Source organism: Globicephala melas, chromosome 20 (assembly GCF_963455315.2).
Source record: "Globicephala melas chromosome 20, mGloMel1.2, whole genome shotgun sequence".
NCBI lineage: Eukaryota > Metazoa > Chordata > Mammalia > Artiodactyla > Delphinidae > Globicephala > Globicephala melas.
The window spans coordinates 29979487-29998709 of NC_083333.1; the positions used below are offsets into that span (position 1 = coordinate 29979487).

General features: G+C 49.7%; 1 protein-coding gene across 5 annotated transcripts in view; it reads left to right on the forward strand.

Annotated features, from left to right (window-relative positions):
• Positions 1-19223, forward strand: part of TNRC6C (trinucleotide repeat containing adaptor 6C) — a 139314-nt gene that overhangs the window by 111557 nt on the left and 8534 nt on the right. For 2 of the 5 annotated variants that reach the window (XM_030837821.3, XM_030837814.2), the window contains 10 exons: positions 1256-1405; positions 2766-2912; positions 4909-5028; positions 7153-7236; positions 7417-7648; positions 10849-11016; positions 12367-12558; positions 13036-13179; positions 16910-17026; positions 18845-19039. In XM_030837821.3, the coding sequence (XP_030693681.3) occupies positions 1256-1405; positions 2766-2912; positions 4909-5028; positions 7153-7236; positions 7417-7648; positions 10849-11016; positions 12367-12558; positions 13036-13179; positions 16910-17026; positions 18845-19039 (1549 nt within the window). Of the gene's footprint in view, positions 1-1231; positions 1406-2765; positions 2913-4908; positions 5029-7152; positions 7237-7416; positions 7649-10848; positions 11017-12366; positions 12559-13035; positions 13180-16909; positions 17027-18844; positions 19040-19223 lie in introns of all 5 variants that reach the window. The other 3 variants (XM_030837813.2, XM_030837817.2, XM_030837818.2) reach the window with 3 other exon arrangements.

Consider the following 19223-nt stretch of genomic DNA (forward strand, 5'->3'; position numbering starts at 1 on the left):
AGTGGTTAGGCATGGGCACCCATGTCTCATGGCCCTTGCTTAGATGTTCTACTTCAGAGAACACGCAGGGGTCTGTGGGAAAATCCCCTTAGATGTTTCAACAAGTGTAGTCGCCAGTTCATTCCCCTTAGTATCGTCATGCTCCCTCTCCAGATTGGTGTGACCTCAGAGGGGGGACACAGCATCCCGTTAAACTCAATCAGAATGTTCATCCTTGAAAAAAAAATGGAAGCAAGAAAGGACAAGTTTAAAGCAAACAAACAGACTAAAAGCAAGCTCATAGGAGAAGAGCTGAGAGTTCGTCTGTTCTCAGATTAGCAGTGTCCTCTGCCAGCACTCCACACAGTGGAGTCCTCGCCTTGCCCGGCACCACTGTGCCCAGAGAAATCGGAATTTCAGACAACAATGAATCATTTTTGGAGCATGTTTATTCTCAGATATTATTAGTAGTTTATCTGAAATTCCAGTTTAACTCCACACCCTGTATTTTTATTTGCTAACTGTGGGACCCTGACTTATTTCCGTATCTTTAAAATGTGAAATAATATTGCAGGTTTGGGGACTTCCCTAGTGGTCCAGTGGTTAAAACTCTGCACTTCCACTGCAGGGGGCACAAGTTTGCTCCCTGGTCAGGGAACTAAGATCCTGTACGTCACATGGCATGGCAATCAATCAGTCTATCAATAAATACTGCAGGTTTGTTGTGAAGTTAGATGAGATAAATTGACAAAGGACCTGGCACCCAATAAATGTAAAAAAATAATAATAACAAGATTTTTGTCTGTTTTATAATTTACCTTATTATTAGGTTAAACCATATGAAATCGCTGTTTGTAGGTCAAAAACATTTGAATGTCAGCAGATTTCAACCTAATGTATACCTAGAACCTTGCTAATAACTTCTCAAAAGGAGCCTGTTTATTTGAAAATGGTTGTAAAGTGTTTTCCAAGTAAGACTTTTTACAGTGTTTGTCTCTCTTCTGATTCCTACCCGTAGGCAGGGTCAGTAGTGATGAGAATATTATAAGCTGATATGTGTTTGTAAAATAATTGTTAAAATGAAAACAGCATCTTAATCCTGTTTCTCTTTTTTCTTTTTCCCCTCTTCCTTTTGACCATTTCTCCATTTTCCTGTCCACACATTTTTGATCTTTTAATTCTTTGTTCATCCGCATCCCTTTCTGTGTCCCGGGAAACTTGTGCTTTGTGTGCGGACGGGCACCGCACACAGCTCACGCTTTCTTTCCCCAATCAGGATGGCGGCCTCGTGGAAGAGCCCACGACTTCACCATTTTTGCCTTCACCAAGCCTGAAGCTCCCCCTTTCCAACAGTGCACTCCCTAATCAGGCCCTGGGCGGGATTGCCTCAGGGCTGGGCATGCAAAACTTGAATTCTTCTAGACAGGTAAGGCTGTTGGTAGATGGCCACCATGGTCTCTCTCACTTGCCTTTCAGAAAATGTGTTTGACACGCAAACCTTCTTATTTTTAATTAATGCCTGCATTTGAAAATATAACTGAATATGTAAAGGAAGCTGAAATATTATAAGGATTTCCTTCCAAGTGATGTACTGCTTGGATTCAATTCAACTGAATTGAATCCGGTTCTTGAAATTTAACCATGTTATAGGAAATGCTTCAAAATTATATTTATTCTTACATGTAACTAAAACACCCTTGGTACTAAAGTACTGCTAGTACTTTAAATGACATGGACCGCAGAGCCGTCTTCACCTGCCCGATGCGTTCACAGGTCCAGGCAGTGCCGTCCTGTCTCTCCTGACAGTCGAAACCTTAAATGCATTGATCTGCAGGAAAACACCATACTCTCCCCTTTTTCCCAGAACAGAGGTGACATCTCTTGCAGGTTCTCAGTGGTTTTCAGAGAGTGATGTTGGCACTGTTCCCTGCCTTTGACACTCTTGGGGGAGGTGAAAGTCACCCTCAGACGTCCCTGAACGGAGGGACCTGGGGTTTTGATCGACGGCCGCTTCGTGTCACTTCTCTCCCCTGGAATGAAATGATACGGAAGCGCGTCACGCTCTTCCCGTCCACAGAACTGCTCTTCTTGATTTTCTCCTGGGGGAGGCTCACATCACACAGCTCTGAGCCTTCTCTTCCAGCGATGCTGTGAGATTTGGGGTGGCCGGCGGCAGTTCTCAGTGGCGCCCCATCCACGTGATCCTGGCCATCTCTTGTTGCCCACCGGGCTGCGGTGCCAGTTTCAGCTCTTCTGCGGTCGGGAAGTCAGCAGCCTGGCCGGCGGGCCCCGGGGATCAGATGCCCAGTCAGGAGAGTAGAAAGAAGCACTCAAATATATAGTTATTATATTTAACACAAAGTTAACTGCCTGGACTTGTTCACGTATTCAATTTCAGGTTCGTTGAAATCATAATTATATTTCCTTTTGGAAAATGTCCTGTTCTCCCAGGTTAGTGGTCCCCACACATGATGCCCTTTACCCCAGCACAGACGGTGCCCACACAGCCGTGCCTGCTGCTCCTGTGCCTGGCTCTGTGTAATTATAGCTTCCTGGAAGACGACGGCCTTGTTGGGGGGCACCTAAAACTGGCTCCGTGGGCGGCTTCTGTGATTTAAAGACATAGGCAGGCTCTGCGGGCAGATCTCCTGTCATCTGTACCCAGTTTAGACAGCACTTCTTAAACATCCCCTTTGGTACACGTTGAGAGCGGCAGGAAGCAGGTGCAGCCTTGCCCCCCGCTGGCTCCCGGGCGACTGTGTAACGCGCCCTCCGCCTCCCTGCAGACACCGAGTGGCAACCTGGGCATGTTTGGCAGCAGCGGAGCAGCCCCAGCGAGGACCATGCAGCAGCCGCCACAGCCGCCCGTGCAGCCCCTGAGCTCCTCCCAGCCCAGTCTCCGTGCTCAAGTGCCTCAGTTTCTATCCCCTCAGGTCAGACCCGCGTCCGCGCTACACTGAGAGCCAGTCAGCCCGCAGTGTTAACCTGTCCATCCCACCCTCCTGCCCTGGGAGGCATTTCCGGAGCTGCTCCCCCAGGGCCCCCGCCCCACAGGCCAGGGCTGGGCCTCCTCCCGGCAGAGTGCTGTTGCCGGGTGACACATGCCAGGGATGGGACTTCCGTCCTGGTCTTGAGAAGAGTACTCGGATGAACCCATTGAATTCTTCTAGATTGGTGAGAGAGGAAAGTGGCAAGTGAAATTGCTTGGGACATAAAAGAAAATTCTTAGAAGCAGTGAAGGACTGAGTAATGCTTTAGTGACAAACTAAATGTGACAATATATAATAGTGTCCATATCACAGACTTTTGAGTTAAGTTTATTCTTTAGTATTAGATCGTTTTAAAACAAAAGAGCAAATAGAATCAAGGAAAAGGATATTGTTTTGCATAGCTCTAAAGCATAATGTCAGCTTTTTCTCATATTAATATTGTTTACTTTTAGAACATTTCCGTAATTTTTGACTTTGGACTGAGTTTTTAATTACAGTGTTACAGTCCTTACCGCTTAAAAGAATATTCAGTAATAGATTAAAATGGTAAATCATAGAATTCGCTGGAAGTAATTATTCCTCCACAGTTGTTCGACCAGAGATCTGTGCACTGAGTGGAGATGGCTGAAATCTGGGTGAAATAATAGTGAAATGCATTAAACAGGATACACTGTAAGCTGCTACAGTAAAATGCATTAAACAGGGTACACTGTAAGCTGCTACAGCAAAGACACCCTGAAATACAGATGCTCGGACGAGACAGACAAGTAATTTGCCCCCAAGCAACAGAGCAGAAAGTAGCAGCTCTGCCTCGGCCGTTGCCCAATGACAGAGGGAAAGCGAGAGACATACCACTTCCACTCATGTCCCACTGCCCAAGCCTAGTGACATGGCCACCCCAGCTAAGGCACAGGAGCAGAGACAGGTCCTGGAGACAGAGCAGCCTTCCACACACAGCAGGCCAGCGTGTCCCGAACGTCACTCATCTGTGTGCCTCCCACGACTGTTACATAATGTGTTTTCTTTAAGTTGACTTGCCTTCTTAATTTAGATAAATTTATTCTTAAAACTGAACATATCTGTCGTAAAGAGAAAAAGCAACATTTTTCTAATACACGTTAGACGACTGTAAAAGATACTCTTCTGTGCTCTACCTAAAACCATCTTGTGTAAATGCTGTGATAAGCGTACAGCGCACGCCGTGGAAAACACTGAGCTGGCCAGTGCCAAGCCCCTGAAGGGTTCAGAGCAGTGAATGCCAGTTGGGCAGGGAGGCAGGCTGACCATTGCGGTCAGGGCTGGCCGGCCACACCAGGGCACGTGCCACATGGGAGGCTGGGCAGCCGGGCCCCCCGAGAGGAATGGCTGGTCCCACGAGCAGGGGGAGACCACTTCCCGAACGTGTCAACTTGAGAAGGGGTCCCTGCCTGCCCTGGAACAAGGCCCCCCGGTCAGATGGCCGCGGTGCCATCTGCTGAGCTCCTGCGGGGACTAGTCCAGGGCGCCTGTGTGAGACGCAGACACTGGCCTCCTTTGAGGAGGCTCGAACTTCCTCCCAGAGACCACGCCTTCGCTGTCTCCCACCTTAAACGATGCCCACTTAGCTTCATTTCGACAGGACGTGAAACCAGTTACCGATGGGAGTAACCCAGAGCCCTAGAAAGTTAATTCGTAACTAAAATATTTGGAGGAAGAAATCTCTTTCTTGCCATCTGCCTTTACCTCCCTCCCTCCCTTCCTTCCTTTCTTCCTTTCCTATTATCCACAAAAGCATGTAAACTACTAGTGTTAAAATGTCTGTAAATTTTTTAATGGCTTTTGAAGTTCACTGAGACAAATATAACTGTCATTTACTCAGTTTTGAATCTCAGAAAACTGCCCAGACAAGTAAATGTTTGAATAGAGAATCCATGTCTAATGGTGCATTTTTTGTTAACAGGTTCAAGCACAGCTTTTGCAGTTTGCAGCAAAAAACATTGGTCTCAACCCTGCACTATTAACCTCGCCAATTAATCCTCAGCATATGACGATGTTGAACCAGCTCTATCAGCTGCAGCTGGTGAGTGGGTAGATCTGCTCGGGTTCTAGGACAGAGGAAGAGCCTTCTCCCCGTGAGCTCGGGGATGTGCCAGCAACATGCATGCCGACTGAAGAAAAGCAGTCGCCGTAACGCTTTTCTTCACGTCAGGGAATGTCATTGAGACGTTCATGAAGTTTGTAAACTATTAAAGGAATTAGGAAGTTCTTCACTTAAGGGTGTGTCCACTAAGCTTTGTGGATTCTGTGGCCCTTTCGTGATCACAGTCTTCCAGATCTGACAGTTAGGGTGTCTGTTAGCTCTCAGCCAGCCTTTCTCATCTGAACCACAGAACCCAACAAATCATTTCATGATTCTTCTCTAAATTCTTCCAAGGTTGGTCTACACAGATAGCATTCTAGAAACAAAAGACAGAAGTTAGTTCGTTACATACAGGAGATGAGATGCCTTAGAGATTAGGACTTGATTTTCTCAGAATCCCTCTTGAGGAAGGCTGATGTAGCCTAATAATTCTTGCAAGCGTTACAGTTTAACATATGTTGAATTTTTAATTTTCAACAGTCTTACTGCTTTTACCATGAAATGCCATGGCATTGTATCCCTAGGTGCATCCTGAATTTATATTCCCTGAAGGGCCCGGTATATTATTTCCTTCTTTAATACGTTGACACCTGATTTATTTAGAAGTCTTGCCCAACAGCTTCATCTCCTAGAAAATGACCAGGAGTCATGAAGGGAGAAAAGCCTCCAATAGACAAAACCATGCTGTCAGCCTTTCCTTACGGGGGAGCCCTGGGCTCTCAGTCCTGACCCTTCAGCGTTTGTTAGACACACGTCTGACCGTCTGGGCGTCTGGTTCCAGGTAGTGGCCAGGTGGGGTGGGGGTGACCTAGGACAAGCCGCAGTGCAGTGAAGTACCCAGGGCCCTGGGCACGGGATCCAGACCGGGACTGGACCTCACTCGGAGAAGGGAGCCAAGCTGCCTCACAGTCATGCTGTAAGGCCCCTGCGCGGTGTGCTACCGCCAGCGCCAGGAAGGGACCGCCGGCCTCAGCGGGGAGCAGCTGAGAAGCGTGCTATTTAGGGCTCTCACTGCAGAGGAAAACAGCTTTCCACTCCTTGATAACACAGAGGACGGCTGGATTCTGACGGGAGACAGAACTCGTTATCAGTCGTACTGATGTTCTGGAATCCTTTATTTATACATAATTTTTATTGACCTCTGTAGTGTAAAAGATACCAAGAAAATGTTGGATTATGTTTACTCTGCTCTGTTTTAAAAACAATGTACACTGTTTTAACATTTTTTTCCAGAAAACTTGGTAAAATGATATTTCAGTACATCCTAAGGTTAAGTTTTAGAGCCTGTAAGGATTCACTTAAGTGAAGTATTTTATTCCTCTCTAATTTACAGATTAATGAGGCATTTCTAGTAGTATAATCTCTACTTCTACTTGGATTCTATTTCAATAAATCCTCTTGCCCAAAACGTCCCAAAAAAATCCATGTTGTAAAGAAAAAATTTACAGTATTCAGCCAACTTTCGAAACAAATGATCCGGCCTTCTGCCTCATGGTGGGAAGAATCTGACGATCATTCTCGCTGGCTTCGTGGACGGGGTCTGTGTGGCAGAAGTGGCCACGTCTGGACCTCAGGCTCCCTGTGGACCAAGGCCACACGTGGCTCCTGGTAGCTACAAGCCCTTTAACGTGTATTGTTCTGTGGCCGCCGATCACTGCTGTCCTGCCACATGGTCTGAGCCATTCTGGACAACTTGCATCTTTATAAGGGGAAAAAAATTTTTATTTTCTCCTCATTTCTTTTTTATTTTTAGTTTGTATGAATTGAGCAGAAGAATTTTGATCTCTTCATTAACTGAAAAATATTTGCTGACAAACCTCATTACCAGCACTAAATAGGGGTACTGACTGAGTTACTTTGTAAAGTCTGTGCACTAGAAAGGTTTTGGAAAGACATGTCTCCTTTTGAAAAAGCTTCATGCCTCACGCTATGCTTAAACCACAGGATGGTAAGGGAACCGAGAATCTGTGCCTTTTTTTTTTACACTAATGTACAGAAGTGGAACCCTTTGTTGAGGCTTTCTTATAATCTACTGGACGCTTCTCTTTGTGTCTGTGTCCACAGGCGTACCAACGTTTACAGATCCAGCAGCAGATGCTACAGGCCCAGCGGAACGTTTCCGGACCCATGAGACAACAGGAGCAGCAAGTAGGCGCCCCCCGGGTGGCTCGGCGGGTCGCTAGCTGTCACCTCCCCTGGCCTGTTACTTGTCACTGGCTTCTCTCTCGCTCAGCCTCCCGTTTTGAAAGCCTCGGCGTCACCTGGGCTGGGGAGGAGGGCGGCCCCGGCGGCCCTCCCGACCCGCTGACCGCGCGTCCCCGCCCGCAGGTTGCGCGCACAATCACTAACCTGCAGCAGCAGATCCAGCAGCACCAGCGCCAGCTGGCCCAGGCCCTGCTCGTGAAGCCGCCCCCGCCCCCGCCGCCCCTGTCTCTGCACCCCTCTGCAGGCAAATCGGCCCTGGACAGCTTCCCCCCCCACCCCCAGGCCCCCGGCCTCCCCGACCTGCAGACCAAAGAGCAGCAGTCTTCACCCAGCACCTTCGCTCCCTACCCTCTCGGTGAGTCCGGGTCGACGCCGACCGCGTGCGCCTGGCGGGGCTGAAATAGCCGGGCAGAAATGCAGTTCCAGGCAAAACCGGAGCGAGGCTGTCTCAGGTCTCCTTCGTAAGGGAGGGACCCTAGCTGTCTTCGCAGAGCAAGAATTTTGCTGCGCCCATAAGTGCTTTCAGTATAAAATCTTTGAAAGTAGTACCAGAATGATCTCCTCTCCACTGTTGAATCGGCGCTTTGTTCCGTCCCTGGCTCTCTCCAGCCTGAACTGCTGGGAACAGGAAGGGTGTGCAGATTTCCGTGAACCAGGCACTTCTTAAAAAGCCATGGTTGCCCGCACAAGTCCTGTAGTGCAGAGCACGACTGTGTACTCACCCAGACCAACACGCACACCCTCACCCCCAACCGGTAGGGCGCCCGCCCAGCACTTGAAACCCGCAGGCCAGTGGCAGATGTGGTGCCGCCCTCGAGGTCACCAGGAGGGACACAGGTTACGACCTTGAAGACCGTCAGAAGGGCTGTGTCAGGAAAGTGATCGTACGGGGAATACTGTTGACCCATGAACAACACGGGCTGAAACAGCGTGGTCCACTTACCCATGGGTTTTTTCCCGTAAATAACGGTGCTGCGTGACCTGCGGTTGGTTGAGTTTGCAGGTACAGAGGACCGGCTGTAAAGTCATACCCGGATTTGTGACCCCTGCGTTGTTCGAGGGTCAGCTCTAATTTGCTCTAAGGATCCAGAAGTGGGTGAAAGCGCCTCAGGCTTGTCAGGCTGACTGTTAGAGTCTGAAGCTACAGGGCAAAGGGAATTAGTTACCTGAGAAATACATATCCAGAGGGTCAAAGGCCAGGTGAGTGACAGCGAATCTCGGCTAATGATGTCCCTTTCTGTGGAATACTACCAACACCTCTGAGAGCTATGTTCTGATCACATGAGCACTGTCTCCTTGACATGTAACCAGTGTGGTGTGTCTTTAATACAAAACTGACAAATGCTAAACTACAGTTCTTCTGTCCCTTCATGATTGTCCTACCCGTTACTTTCCTCTGTGCTGAAGAAGCAGAATAGTCTAGTAGTTAAGACCTGCCTTAGGAATCAGGCCACCACACTGCCCCCACGACTAAGCTGCCTGGCAGCTCTTTGCCTCAATTTCCCCATCTGTAAAGTGGGAATACTTACCTCATAGGGTTCTTCTAAAGATTTGGTGCACTAGCAGGCAGAGCACTCTGTAATAGCAAGCACTTGGTAGAGTGTTGGCTACTTATGTAAATACTTCTTTTTTAACGATAGTTGTTTTAGAAGAAAATTCAGTTCCATCTATTGTCCTGAAATGTTTAGCTGCAGCTTCCTAGTGTCCTAGTATCCATCTGTCCTCTTAACCTATATTTAGAGGATGTAGTACACAAATCTTTACCCTTAAACGCTTTTTCTTACAAGTGGAAAGATTAGTGCCTTGAATCTTCAAAATTGATGAAAAATACTTCGGATAATATTTTATAATCACATTAAAGTTTAAAAATAAATGTGTTAAAATAGATAGCTAATAAAGTTTAAGAAAGTTAGTTTGTAAAATTGCCTCTCTGGCTGGTTCTCACCCCTTTTCCTCAGCAGCTCTAAGTCCCGTCCGCCTTCCTTCCTGTGCAGCCTCTTCTCCGGATGCTGTCTTGACTCCCGAGCTTGTCGTCTTCCCAGGAAGACCAGGCGTATAAAAACGAAAACCAGCCTTCATAGGCAGTGCAACGTGGTTACTGCAGAGCTTAGGGAAGGGAGAGTGCATGGTCACCCTGCGCGGTGAAAGAAGAATCAGAGCAGGGTTTAAGCGTGGACCTCAAACGAGCAGAGTTCAGTGGAGCAGAGCCAGCCTCGCATGGAAGAAGAGGCCGTCGGTGTCGGCGAGGGCCGGCCAGGCTGGCTGCCAGTGGAGGGAGGAACAGAAAGAAACGAGACGGGGAGGGTGGGGCCCGGCCATGGGGCTTGGGGTGCTCTGGAGGCCAGTCTGAAGCCCGTCCTAACGGTTGTGCCCTCACCTGACTGGGTCTGTGTGGGTGGAGGTGAAGGTAGCCCCCAGTGGTGTCGGACTCCCGTGGGCGTTCGGTTAGGTCTGCACAGTGTGTGTGTGTGAGATTGCCAACATTCAAAAATGGGAAATTTTCAACCAAAAGTGGCTTCTGGCTTCTCTTGAAAATGGCTGCCTTGGGCCTGTGTTCCATTCACTGGTTGCATGGGTAGCACCTGTAGCAGGGCGGGCGCTGTCCCCACCAGGCCCGCATCACCTTCATTTGTGTTGCCTGCTTGGCCCATACGGGCATTTGAGTTTGAAGCTCTTGATTTAAGGTTAAGAACAAAAATGTTCAGTACCTTTGCTCTGTACCAGGACATGTGGTGTGGGAACCGCAGGTTAGAAATGGCCTGGAAACACTGGGTCACACCTGCACTGGTCATTCTGTCTGGCCAAGCAGCCTGCTCAGCTCATGACGGGTGTCCCATCAGCGACTCTTTACTTCAGCCTTTTTGCTATCGTCCCCCTCATCTCTCTCCACTAACCCAGCACAGTGAGGGCGCTTGTCACGTGCCCCAGTGCATGCCTGCTTTTAGCTGTAAGAAATAAACCCAGGATCAGCTCACATTCCAGCCAGGGCAGACGGCAGCACCCACACTTTGAAATAGTTCAAGTCCTTTAAGGGAGTTTGATGTTTAATTCATAAACTCCTTAAGAGCAGCCTTTTGTAAAGTGAGTTCACTAAAGGCAGATTTGGGGTCTCCCCACCAGCTTGTTCTGTCGGTGGGACCTTAGGGTACCGTTTACGTCTCTGAGAGACTGGTTTGGATCTGGTGAGTTTGCACAAGGTGCCCTGAGATCAGAAAAGACTTTCCTAATTGTTTGGACTTGTTCTGTTTTTCTGTGGGCTCTGACTGAGAAGCTTCAGGACCACGTTTGGCACCAAAGCGAGTAAAATGAAGAGAATCATTGGTCTTACTTAATCAAAGACTATTTGTTACCATCGTCCCCCTAATTTAGGAATAAGATTCCTACAGATGTGTGTTACTAAAAAGGCAAAAAGGGGTTTTTTTTCCTCCAGCATTAAAAGTTACATTTAAAATATTTGGCTGTGAATTAAGACTTAGTTTGATTCTCTAGGAGAGCTTTAGAAAGTAAACGTTTAGAGGAAGAGCAGACGTATCCTGATAGCGTTTTTGTTTTTAGCTGGACTGAACCCAAACATGAATGTCAGCAGCATGGACATGACTGGTGGTTTATCAGTGAAGGACCCGTCGCAGTCCCAGTCACGCCTCCCTCAGTGGACACATCCCAACCCCATGGATAACTTACCCGGTGCTGCTTCTCCACTCGACCAGAACCCCAGCAAGCATGGTACGTCTGAGCCAAGGTGCCTGGAGTCTGGTCACTTCTTTCCTACTCGCTGGTTATGCTCGTTTTGTTACTCGTACTGCATTTCCCTTCTAAGAGTTCAGTGCTGAAAGCTGAATAGAAAATATTCCAAGAGAACAAACCAAACCAGAACAGGCAGGGATACAGGGAACTAGAGTAGTGGTAACCAGAGGGGAAGGGGTGGATGGAGAGCGAAATGGCGAAAGGGGGTCAACTGCGTGGAGATGGGTATAAACTAAGCTCTTGGTGGTGAGCACCCTGTGGTGTAGACAAAAGTCGAAATGCAGTGTCACACCCGTGAAACTTAGATGTCAGAAACCAGTGTTACCTCAGTAAGTTAAACATATATATTCCACTTCATTACAGAGTGTGTCAGATCCCAGGTAGTCAATGATCAAACCTCTCCAAGCCTCAACGTTCACACCTTAGCTACAAACCAAGAAGTAATTGAAAATGCCCCAGAGCAACGAAGAGTACAGGTCATGGCCGCACACTCATGTATCTGTATCTTCAACCAAAACTTTGTCTAAGAGAAAATTTTTTCCATAAAATGATAAAACACAATAGAAAATCTAATGCCTAGAAAAGAGAAACAGCAGATGCTAACAACCAGGAAATTCCCTGGTGGTCCGGTGGTTAGGATTTGGCGCTTTCACTGCTGGGGCCAGGGTTCAATCCCTGGCCGGGGAACTAAGATCCCGCAAGCTGCGAGGCACGGCCGGGGGGGGGGGGGGGGGAAAAGCTAGTAACCGTAGGAGGTGATCTCACTTGCATTAAATTTAGCTCTTAAATTCCTCGTAGCATAAACAGCAAAGGAAATTAATAGGGTGTATAATTCTCTCTTGATATAAGGCATTCTAAAAAGAAAATTTTTCCTAATGGTTAATTCTAGAAGAAAATCGTCACGTGCTATTTGGGCACTTCCCTTGGCAGGAGAGAGCTCAGTCGCCCAGGGTGGGTGGGGTTAAGGCCTCCGAGTCCACATGCCTGTTTGTCCTTCCATAGTGAGGGCAGCAGACTGGGGAAGGGACACAGGCAGCAACAAGGACAGGAGCTGACCACAGGGACTCACAGGCTGTCCCCAGAGGGCTTCACCGTGGTGTGGGTATGCATTTATCAAGAATTCCAACTTGAACAACTGAAACAGTTCTTAAAGAGTTTGTCTTTCAAGGCCAAGTTTGGGCTAACGGAAATAGTCACTTCCCCCAGAAGATGCTGGCCAAACCGAGTCTGACAGTTCGTGCACCTGTGCAAAGGGCAAGGCCCGGCGCCCAGCACAGGGACTCGGGGTCCCCTGTTCACTCGGCTCTTTGTTCCCTGTCGTCCCCCCAGGTGCTATCCCTGGAGGTCTGAGCATTGGGCCTCCAGCTAAGTCCTCCATCGACGACTCCTATGGCCGGTACGATTTAATCCAGAGCAGTGAGTCACCAGCCAGTCCTCCTGTAGCTGTTCCCCATAGCTGGTCACGTGCCAAATCTGACAGTGATAAAATCTCAAATGGCTCCAGCATCAACTGGCCCCCAGGTAAGAAAGAGTGTGCACGCTTCCCTGTGGCAGCCGATCAGAACACGCCAAGCCTATGGGAACGACTAGGCCCAGTAGAAGCCAGGGTCCAAGCTGAGAATCCTGGAAGCCTTAACCCCATAGCTTTGGCTTTTTCATTGGAAATCCATTCATCAGATAAATTGTGGGTGTGGTTGGCATCACAGGGTTTTCTGCAGCCCTCGGTTCAGTGGAAGGAGAGAGGGGAAGGGGCGCTGTGTCCCGTCCGGTCAGAGTACGTCTGGGCTGTATCCTCCCGTCTGGACACCATCTTAGTGTCCAGCGTGGTGGCTATAATACTTAGTTTGTTCCAAAGGATTGATGATTTACTAAAGAAAGTCTAAAGTGTGCCTCTTAACTTAATTAGCAGATTATAAACATTTCCATAAGCTATCATGAAGCAACATGAAGGTGCTCTAATACTCATGTGTTGATTTTCATTTGTTTGGAATTTTCCAGAGTTCCATCCTGGAGTTCCCTGGAAAGGACTTCAGAATATAGATCCCGAGAATGACCCCGACGTCACTCCTGGAAGTGTCCCCACCGGGCCTACCATCAATACCACCATACAGGATGTCAACCGCTACCTCCTCAAGAGTGGAGGTGAGGGGGCGCCCCGCCCGTGTCCATGCAGTGGTCTCCGTGCAGGCGCTCCAGGGCAGCGGGAGGGTGTGGGTGGTGAGGCTGGGGCGTGCAAGGCACGTCCGATGGGAACCTTCTCTTGCCGTGTGATGCAACATAGTGCTTACGGGGAAATGGAAATTGATTTGGGTTCAGTGTCTCTGCTGGATTTATTAACACATCGTTTTTTATAAACATTGTGTTATAAAATAACAATATTAACCATCATGCTTTTTAAGAAAAAGGTTTCCACTTGAAATTCTTTGAGCTAGAAGTGAACTGACCCTTTACTCATCCATGTCAGCCAATTTTTCCTTTCCTCAAAGAGTCTGGTAAAAAGCCTCAGATCTTTCCCCAGGACTTGCTTCCTGGCACAAGCTCCCGATGCTGTAAGGTCTGGCACACCCTCTTCAGACTTCAGGATCCAGTCAGAGCAAGTGATGAGCTGAGCTGCAAGGTTACAGAACATAAACAGAGATTTCAAATGCAGTGTCGAGAAGGGCAGTAACTTGCCTTTCCTTAAGGCCTGCAAATGAAGACGCTCTGTAAGTGCCGTTGCTGATGGAGTTTTATCCTCATAATTCTAATAATGGGAAAGAATAGCCAGCTTGCCAGAGAGGCTCCGCACTAATAAGGCCACTCGCATATTTCCCAAAACATTAATTTAGGTTTCCTACCTAAATATGGCCTGTGGGGGAGAGGCCGTTCTTATCAATGGTTCTTTCAAGTGACAGGATTCTGCGTGCCTGTGGTTCGGGTAGAAAGGCGCCATAAACACAGATCACCTTCCCATTTAGTGCCGTGCATTCCTCGTGTCGCGAGGCGGCTGCATCTCAGAGCAGGGACATTGCAGGCCACCCCAAGGTCAGGGACGGATGAGCGGCACGGGGGACGAGAGGCTGTGGGACGTGGAGCCTGTTTGAGGTGGTGGGGACCGGGGGGTGGCACAGCCAGAGGTGAGACTTGGCCGTCGCCCCTCGGCACCCTGCGTGTGGCCGCAGGGTTGAGCCGGGCAGCCGGGTGGGTCAGCGTGTTCGAGGTTGTGGAGGGTGGGTGAGCCATGCCGATCAGGGCAGTAGAAGACCTTGGAAAGAGTCGAGGCTGCTCGGCACAGAGCAGAGCTTCCCAACTGGTGCCTGATGGTCAGCCCGTGGTCCCTGGCACCTGGGGCATTGTGGGCCACCTCCGCCTTCGCATGCGTGTGCCGTGATGCGACACAGGCGTCCTGGAGGGGCAGGGGAGTTGCGAGGGCAGAGCTGAGCAGATGAGACGAATGTCAGGGCAGAGGGAAGCTCAGCCTCAGAGATGTTGGCTGAAACGGGACCTCAGCTGTAGGACAGAGAGAGCTCCCTGCAGCCTCACATGGCCCTGTGTGACCTCCTGGGGCTGGAGCCCTGGGACAGCGCCTCCTCCACCCCGTGACCAGGCCTCGGCCCGGAAAGCCCTGGCTCCCCCACCTCCTGGTTTGTTTATCTGAGAGAAGGGGCGGGATGAACGGATCTTTATGTAGAACTTATTTACAAAAGGCACCACAGCCTCAGGGCCAGAAGTAAACTGCAAAGGCCAGACCTCGCTGACCGCCCCTCTCCAGGGCCCACGTGCCGCACCCAACACTGGAGGGCCTTCAGGCGCCCCAGGGGCTGACCTCGCTCAGGGCCCAGCCACAAAAGCCTGTCGTATTTTTGAGTGACCAGCTTGATCTGAAATACAGAGAAGGGACTTCCCTGGTGGCACAGTGGTTAGGAATCCGCCTGCCAATGCAGGGGACACGGGTTCGAGCCCTGGTCCGGGAAGATTCCACATGCCGCGGAGCAGCTAAGCCCGTGCACCACAACTGCTGAGCCTGCGCTCTAGAGCCCGCGAGCCACAACTACTGAGCCCACGCGCCGCAACTACTGAAGCCCGCGCGCCTGGAGCCCGTGCTCCGCAACGAGAGAAACCACCGCAATGAGAAGCCCACGCACCACAACGAAGAGTAGCCCCTGCTCGCCACAGCTAGAGAAAGCCTGCGTGCAGCAACGAAGACCCAACGCAGCCAAAAATAACATAAACAAATAAACAAATAAATAAAATACAGAGAAAAAAATGGAGAAAATGTGCCCTAGAAGGAAAAGAGTGAGAAATGCCACTGGCCTCTTGTTGTTGGCTTATTTATTTTACGTACTTTCATAATGGAATTTTTTTTTTTACTAAGTATACTAGGTGTTGGGTTTTTATTTGCATTTTTGTTTTTATTTATTGTCATTGGTGTTAAGTTCTGATTTGATATTAAAAATTTAAATTAGCCCAGTATTTGTTTGGATGTTATTTATAGTTTTAACCTTTATGAGGTGAATAGCAACCAGAATGGTAAAATGCAGCTGTGCCATCTCCTGACAAATTGATACGAAAAGGAAAATTAACCAGAATTTTATGGGACAGTTTCCACTATTAAACTAAAAATGTCAAAACTAGAACACTGTTAAAATCTAAGTATCCTACTGTTAATTATAAAAGAAATGCCACGTAGGGTTAAATAGTCTATAATTTGGGATCTTGGGTTGATTGCATTTTGTTGGTAGATGGAAGCAGAGGGTTCAGGAACTACGATTAGGTTGTCAGTAAAGCTGACATCTTTCAAAATTGAAGACCTGCAGATTACAAATAAATTTTAATGTTCATCCGCTCTCATGCCATATTCTAAGGAGGTCAGTTACAGCAGAGCAGCTGTAAACAGCTGTGCAGGTTGTAGACCGCACAAGTCTGGGAGGTGCCACACGCCTGGTAGTCCCAGTGAAGGGTACTCCCGACGTTGTTCAGTGCCATCCCAGCTGGGGCCCTGCGTCAGGGGCCCGTGTCTTGTGAGATTCCGTTCACGGTAGTAAACCTGACAGCCAGACTGTTGTGTGCGCCTGTCCCCTCCCCCGGCCAGCTTCCACACTCTGGCCGAGTAACTTGCCAAGTCAGAAGAGCTCTGATCCATCCTGCTTTAACCCACAAGTCACCACGGCTTCATCCTCCCTCTTCCCTGGCTTCCTGCTTTCCTCAGAAAACGGATGGGGTGACATGGAAACAGCACCAGCAGGGGTGCTCCGGGGGCCACACCCCGTCAGCCCCCCTCCCAGGAGCAGGAACAGGGTCCTTAACAGAGGGAACCGCAGTTCTGGGGACACGATAGCTCACAGAGACACAGTTACTAGCATACATTTCTCCTCATTATTCCCGTATTCAAAAGAGAAATACGAATGGGGGAGATGGGATACGTGAGACCTTTCGAGTTAGGAAGAGCGCTGGTCTTTTTATGGCAAAATCTGTGACAGAAAGCTTGGAGTTTTGTTTACAGCTCTGTGGGTCTTGCTGGGGGTGTGAAAAGGTGGAGCTGGCCCTGCGTTTTATTTTTATCTTACTTGGAGGGGAGACCGTGGGGTCCTTCCGAACTTGGACGTGTTGTTGTAAACACTCGGTGGTCGTTCTCTTCCCTCCTGCTGCCTGGTTTCCCGCACCCCGCCCCGGCCTCTCCCAGGGCCCCGGGCCCCCAGAGGCGGCGGTGTGCCCGTGTCTTCCTCTCCTCCCCATGGTCTTGGCCGCGTCACGCTCTCATTTTCCACCATTTGCTCAAACGGCAGCCTAGGAGGACATTGGTTCTTGGCTGTTAGGACTCTCAGGCCCAAGCTGAGCGGCTCACCCCGCAGGCCCGTGCTCACCTTTCTTAGTGCCGCGTTTGGTTCTGCAGGGTCCTCCCCACCGTCATCTCAGAGTGCCACACTGCCTTCCTCGAGTGCCTGGCCGCTCGCTGCCTCCGGCTACAGTCGCTCTCTCAGCAGCCTTGTGCCCGCTCCTAGTATTGCAGGTACGCACCTGGCCTCTCGACTTGCAGGTAGCCTTTTCTCTCTTTCCGCAAACAAAACGGATGGCCTGGCTTTTCCTGCTGGTCTGTCTGCTCCTCCCTGAGCTGGGAGGCCATGTGGTGTGATGGAGAGCGGGCCTGAGCTTTGCTGAGCAGCCGTGGGGCCTCGGGCACCACTGCTCCCACCCACCCCCGACCCCCGTGGAGTGGGAATGGTGACACCTCCTCCGTGGGCTGTCACGAAGATCCGGGGATTATGTAAACTCCCCAGGGCAGGATGTGACACAGCTGCTTTCCCCTCTCCTCCCTTCCCGCCGTAGCCATGAGACCAGGGGTATAGGAGGCTTAAAGACGTGAAGGCGGCCACCTCTGGGGACCTGCTGTTAACTTGCATTGGCCACCAGGGGCTAGGAGGCCACAGCAGCCCCGTGCTTCACTGCCGTCTCTGGGATCAGTGCAGGGCCTGGGTTGTTCCTCTCTCAGTGTAGACCTTACGAGTCTTTCAAGTTAGAAATTTCTTTTAGGCTGAGAGGAGAATTGAGAATTGTTTGTCATAGTAACTTCAAAGGAATTGTTGTCTGGAAGTTTTAAGACAAGGATAGAGATAATGGACACACACGCAAACAGAATGTGTACAGTACAGGTTTATAAAAAGAGGTGGAACTTAAGTAAAGAGGGTTTATTGTTTATACATTTCTTCAAATATGTTTCTGCATTCCACCAGCCTTTGTTTAAATCCATGTAAGAATGCTGTAGGAATTCCTTTTATACCAGTGCCTAGGGGAGAAAGTCGTTTTGATGTACTTTAGCGTCTTATTTAAAGAGAGAAAAAGAGCTGCTGGATTATGTCTGTTCCTTCTAATGTTTATTCCCTCTGATGTTTACAAAGGGGATGCATTAGGCCTTTAGTGCTTCCCAATCATTTGGCTAAAGAGATGGGCAAACAAAACCGTCTTCCCATATCTCAGGCAGTTTTTTATGGCGTTTTGTTTTTTCTGATCAGTGACGCCTTTGCTCAGATTAGCATTTGTTGTTGTGAAGCTGCAGTGGACCCTGGCCGCCAGGGTGGCAGAGGCGCTCCACACGGGGCTTGTGCCGGCCTGGGCGCTGCCCTGCTGCCCAAGGAGCATGGTGACAGCGACCACTCTGCCTGCTGTCCTCGCAGCGCTGGGCCGCTGAAGCAGGCGTGGCAGGTGCCCCGGGCACAGGAGGGGCTGGAGCTGGTGGTCATTACTGGTTTTGGTTTTTCTCCCCAAGAGCCTTAAAGCAGGCTTCCCCCGGCCAAGGTGCCAAGATGCCAGACTGCTCAGCCCTGGGCCACACCCGTTTCTATAGGCATGGGGAGCGAGTCTCAAAGCCGCAAAGATGACGCTGGTCAGCGTGAGCTCAGGCGGGTTATGTCAGAGGGGGCGTTGCTTTGACAGGGGACTGACACCTAAAGAAATGGCGGAAAAAGCTCTTGACCTCGAGTAGTTTGTTATGAGATAAGATGTGTCCCAGCAGAATTTGTTAAGTTTAGCTTTAACACTGAACTACAAAAATGCAGTTTTTCTGGGTGGCAAGCGCGTGTCTGGCACATTTAGCAAATTAAGTATCAGAAATACTGGCAAGATCTATACCGGACACCAGCAGACTGTGTCTCTGGGCAGAAATTCAAGAGAGAGGATGCCTGTGGTCCTCGTGTGGGAGCTTGACTTGGTGCTACATTCCGGTCACGCAGTCCTCTGGAGCCAGAGCGCCTGGTGTGATTCTCTAGGCGCTGCCGTGACTTTTCCTTCTCTGTCTCAGGAATGCCTATGCTCCACTTCTCTGCCTTTCCAGGTAAACTGTCAGACATTAAATCGACGTGGTCCTCTGGCCCTGCCTCTCACACACAAGCCTCTCTGTCTCATGAACTGTGGAAGGTGCCCAGAAACACTACTGCACCCACAAGGCCACCTCCAGGGTTAACCAATCCCAAGCCTTCCTCCACCTGGGGAGCCAGTCCCCTCGGCTGGACCAGCTCCTACTCCTCGGGTACGCGTCCGTTCTCGTGTCCAAACGGGGTGGCTGGGACGGGGGTGTCCGTGCCTGCTCCGCTTGTCCTTTAGGGAAGATGCCTATCATTTTGTCCTGCAGCTCCTTTGTAAGGACTCCTGGACACTGGGAGGGCTTAGGAGGGGCCAAGTCGCCCTAGACCCTCGGGAATTATCTGGTCCCA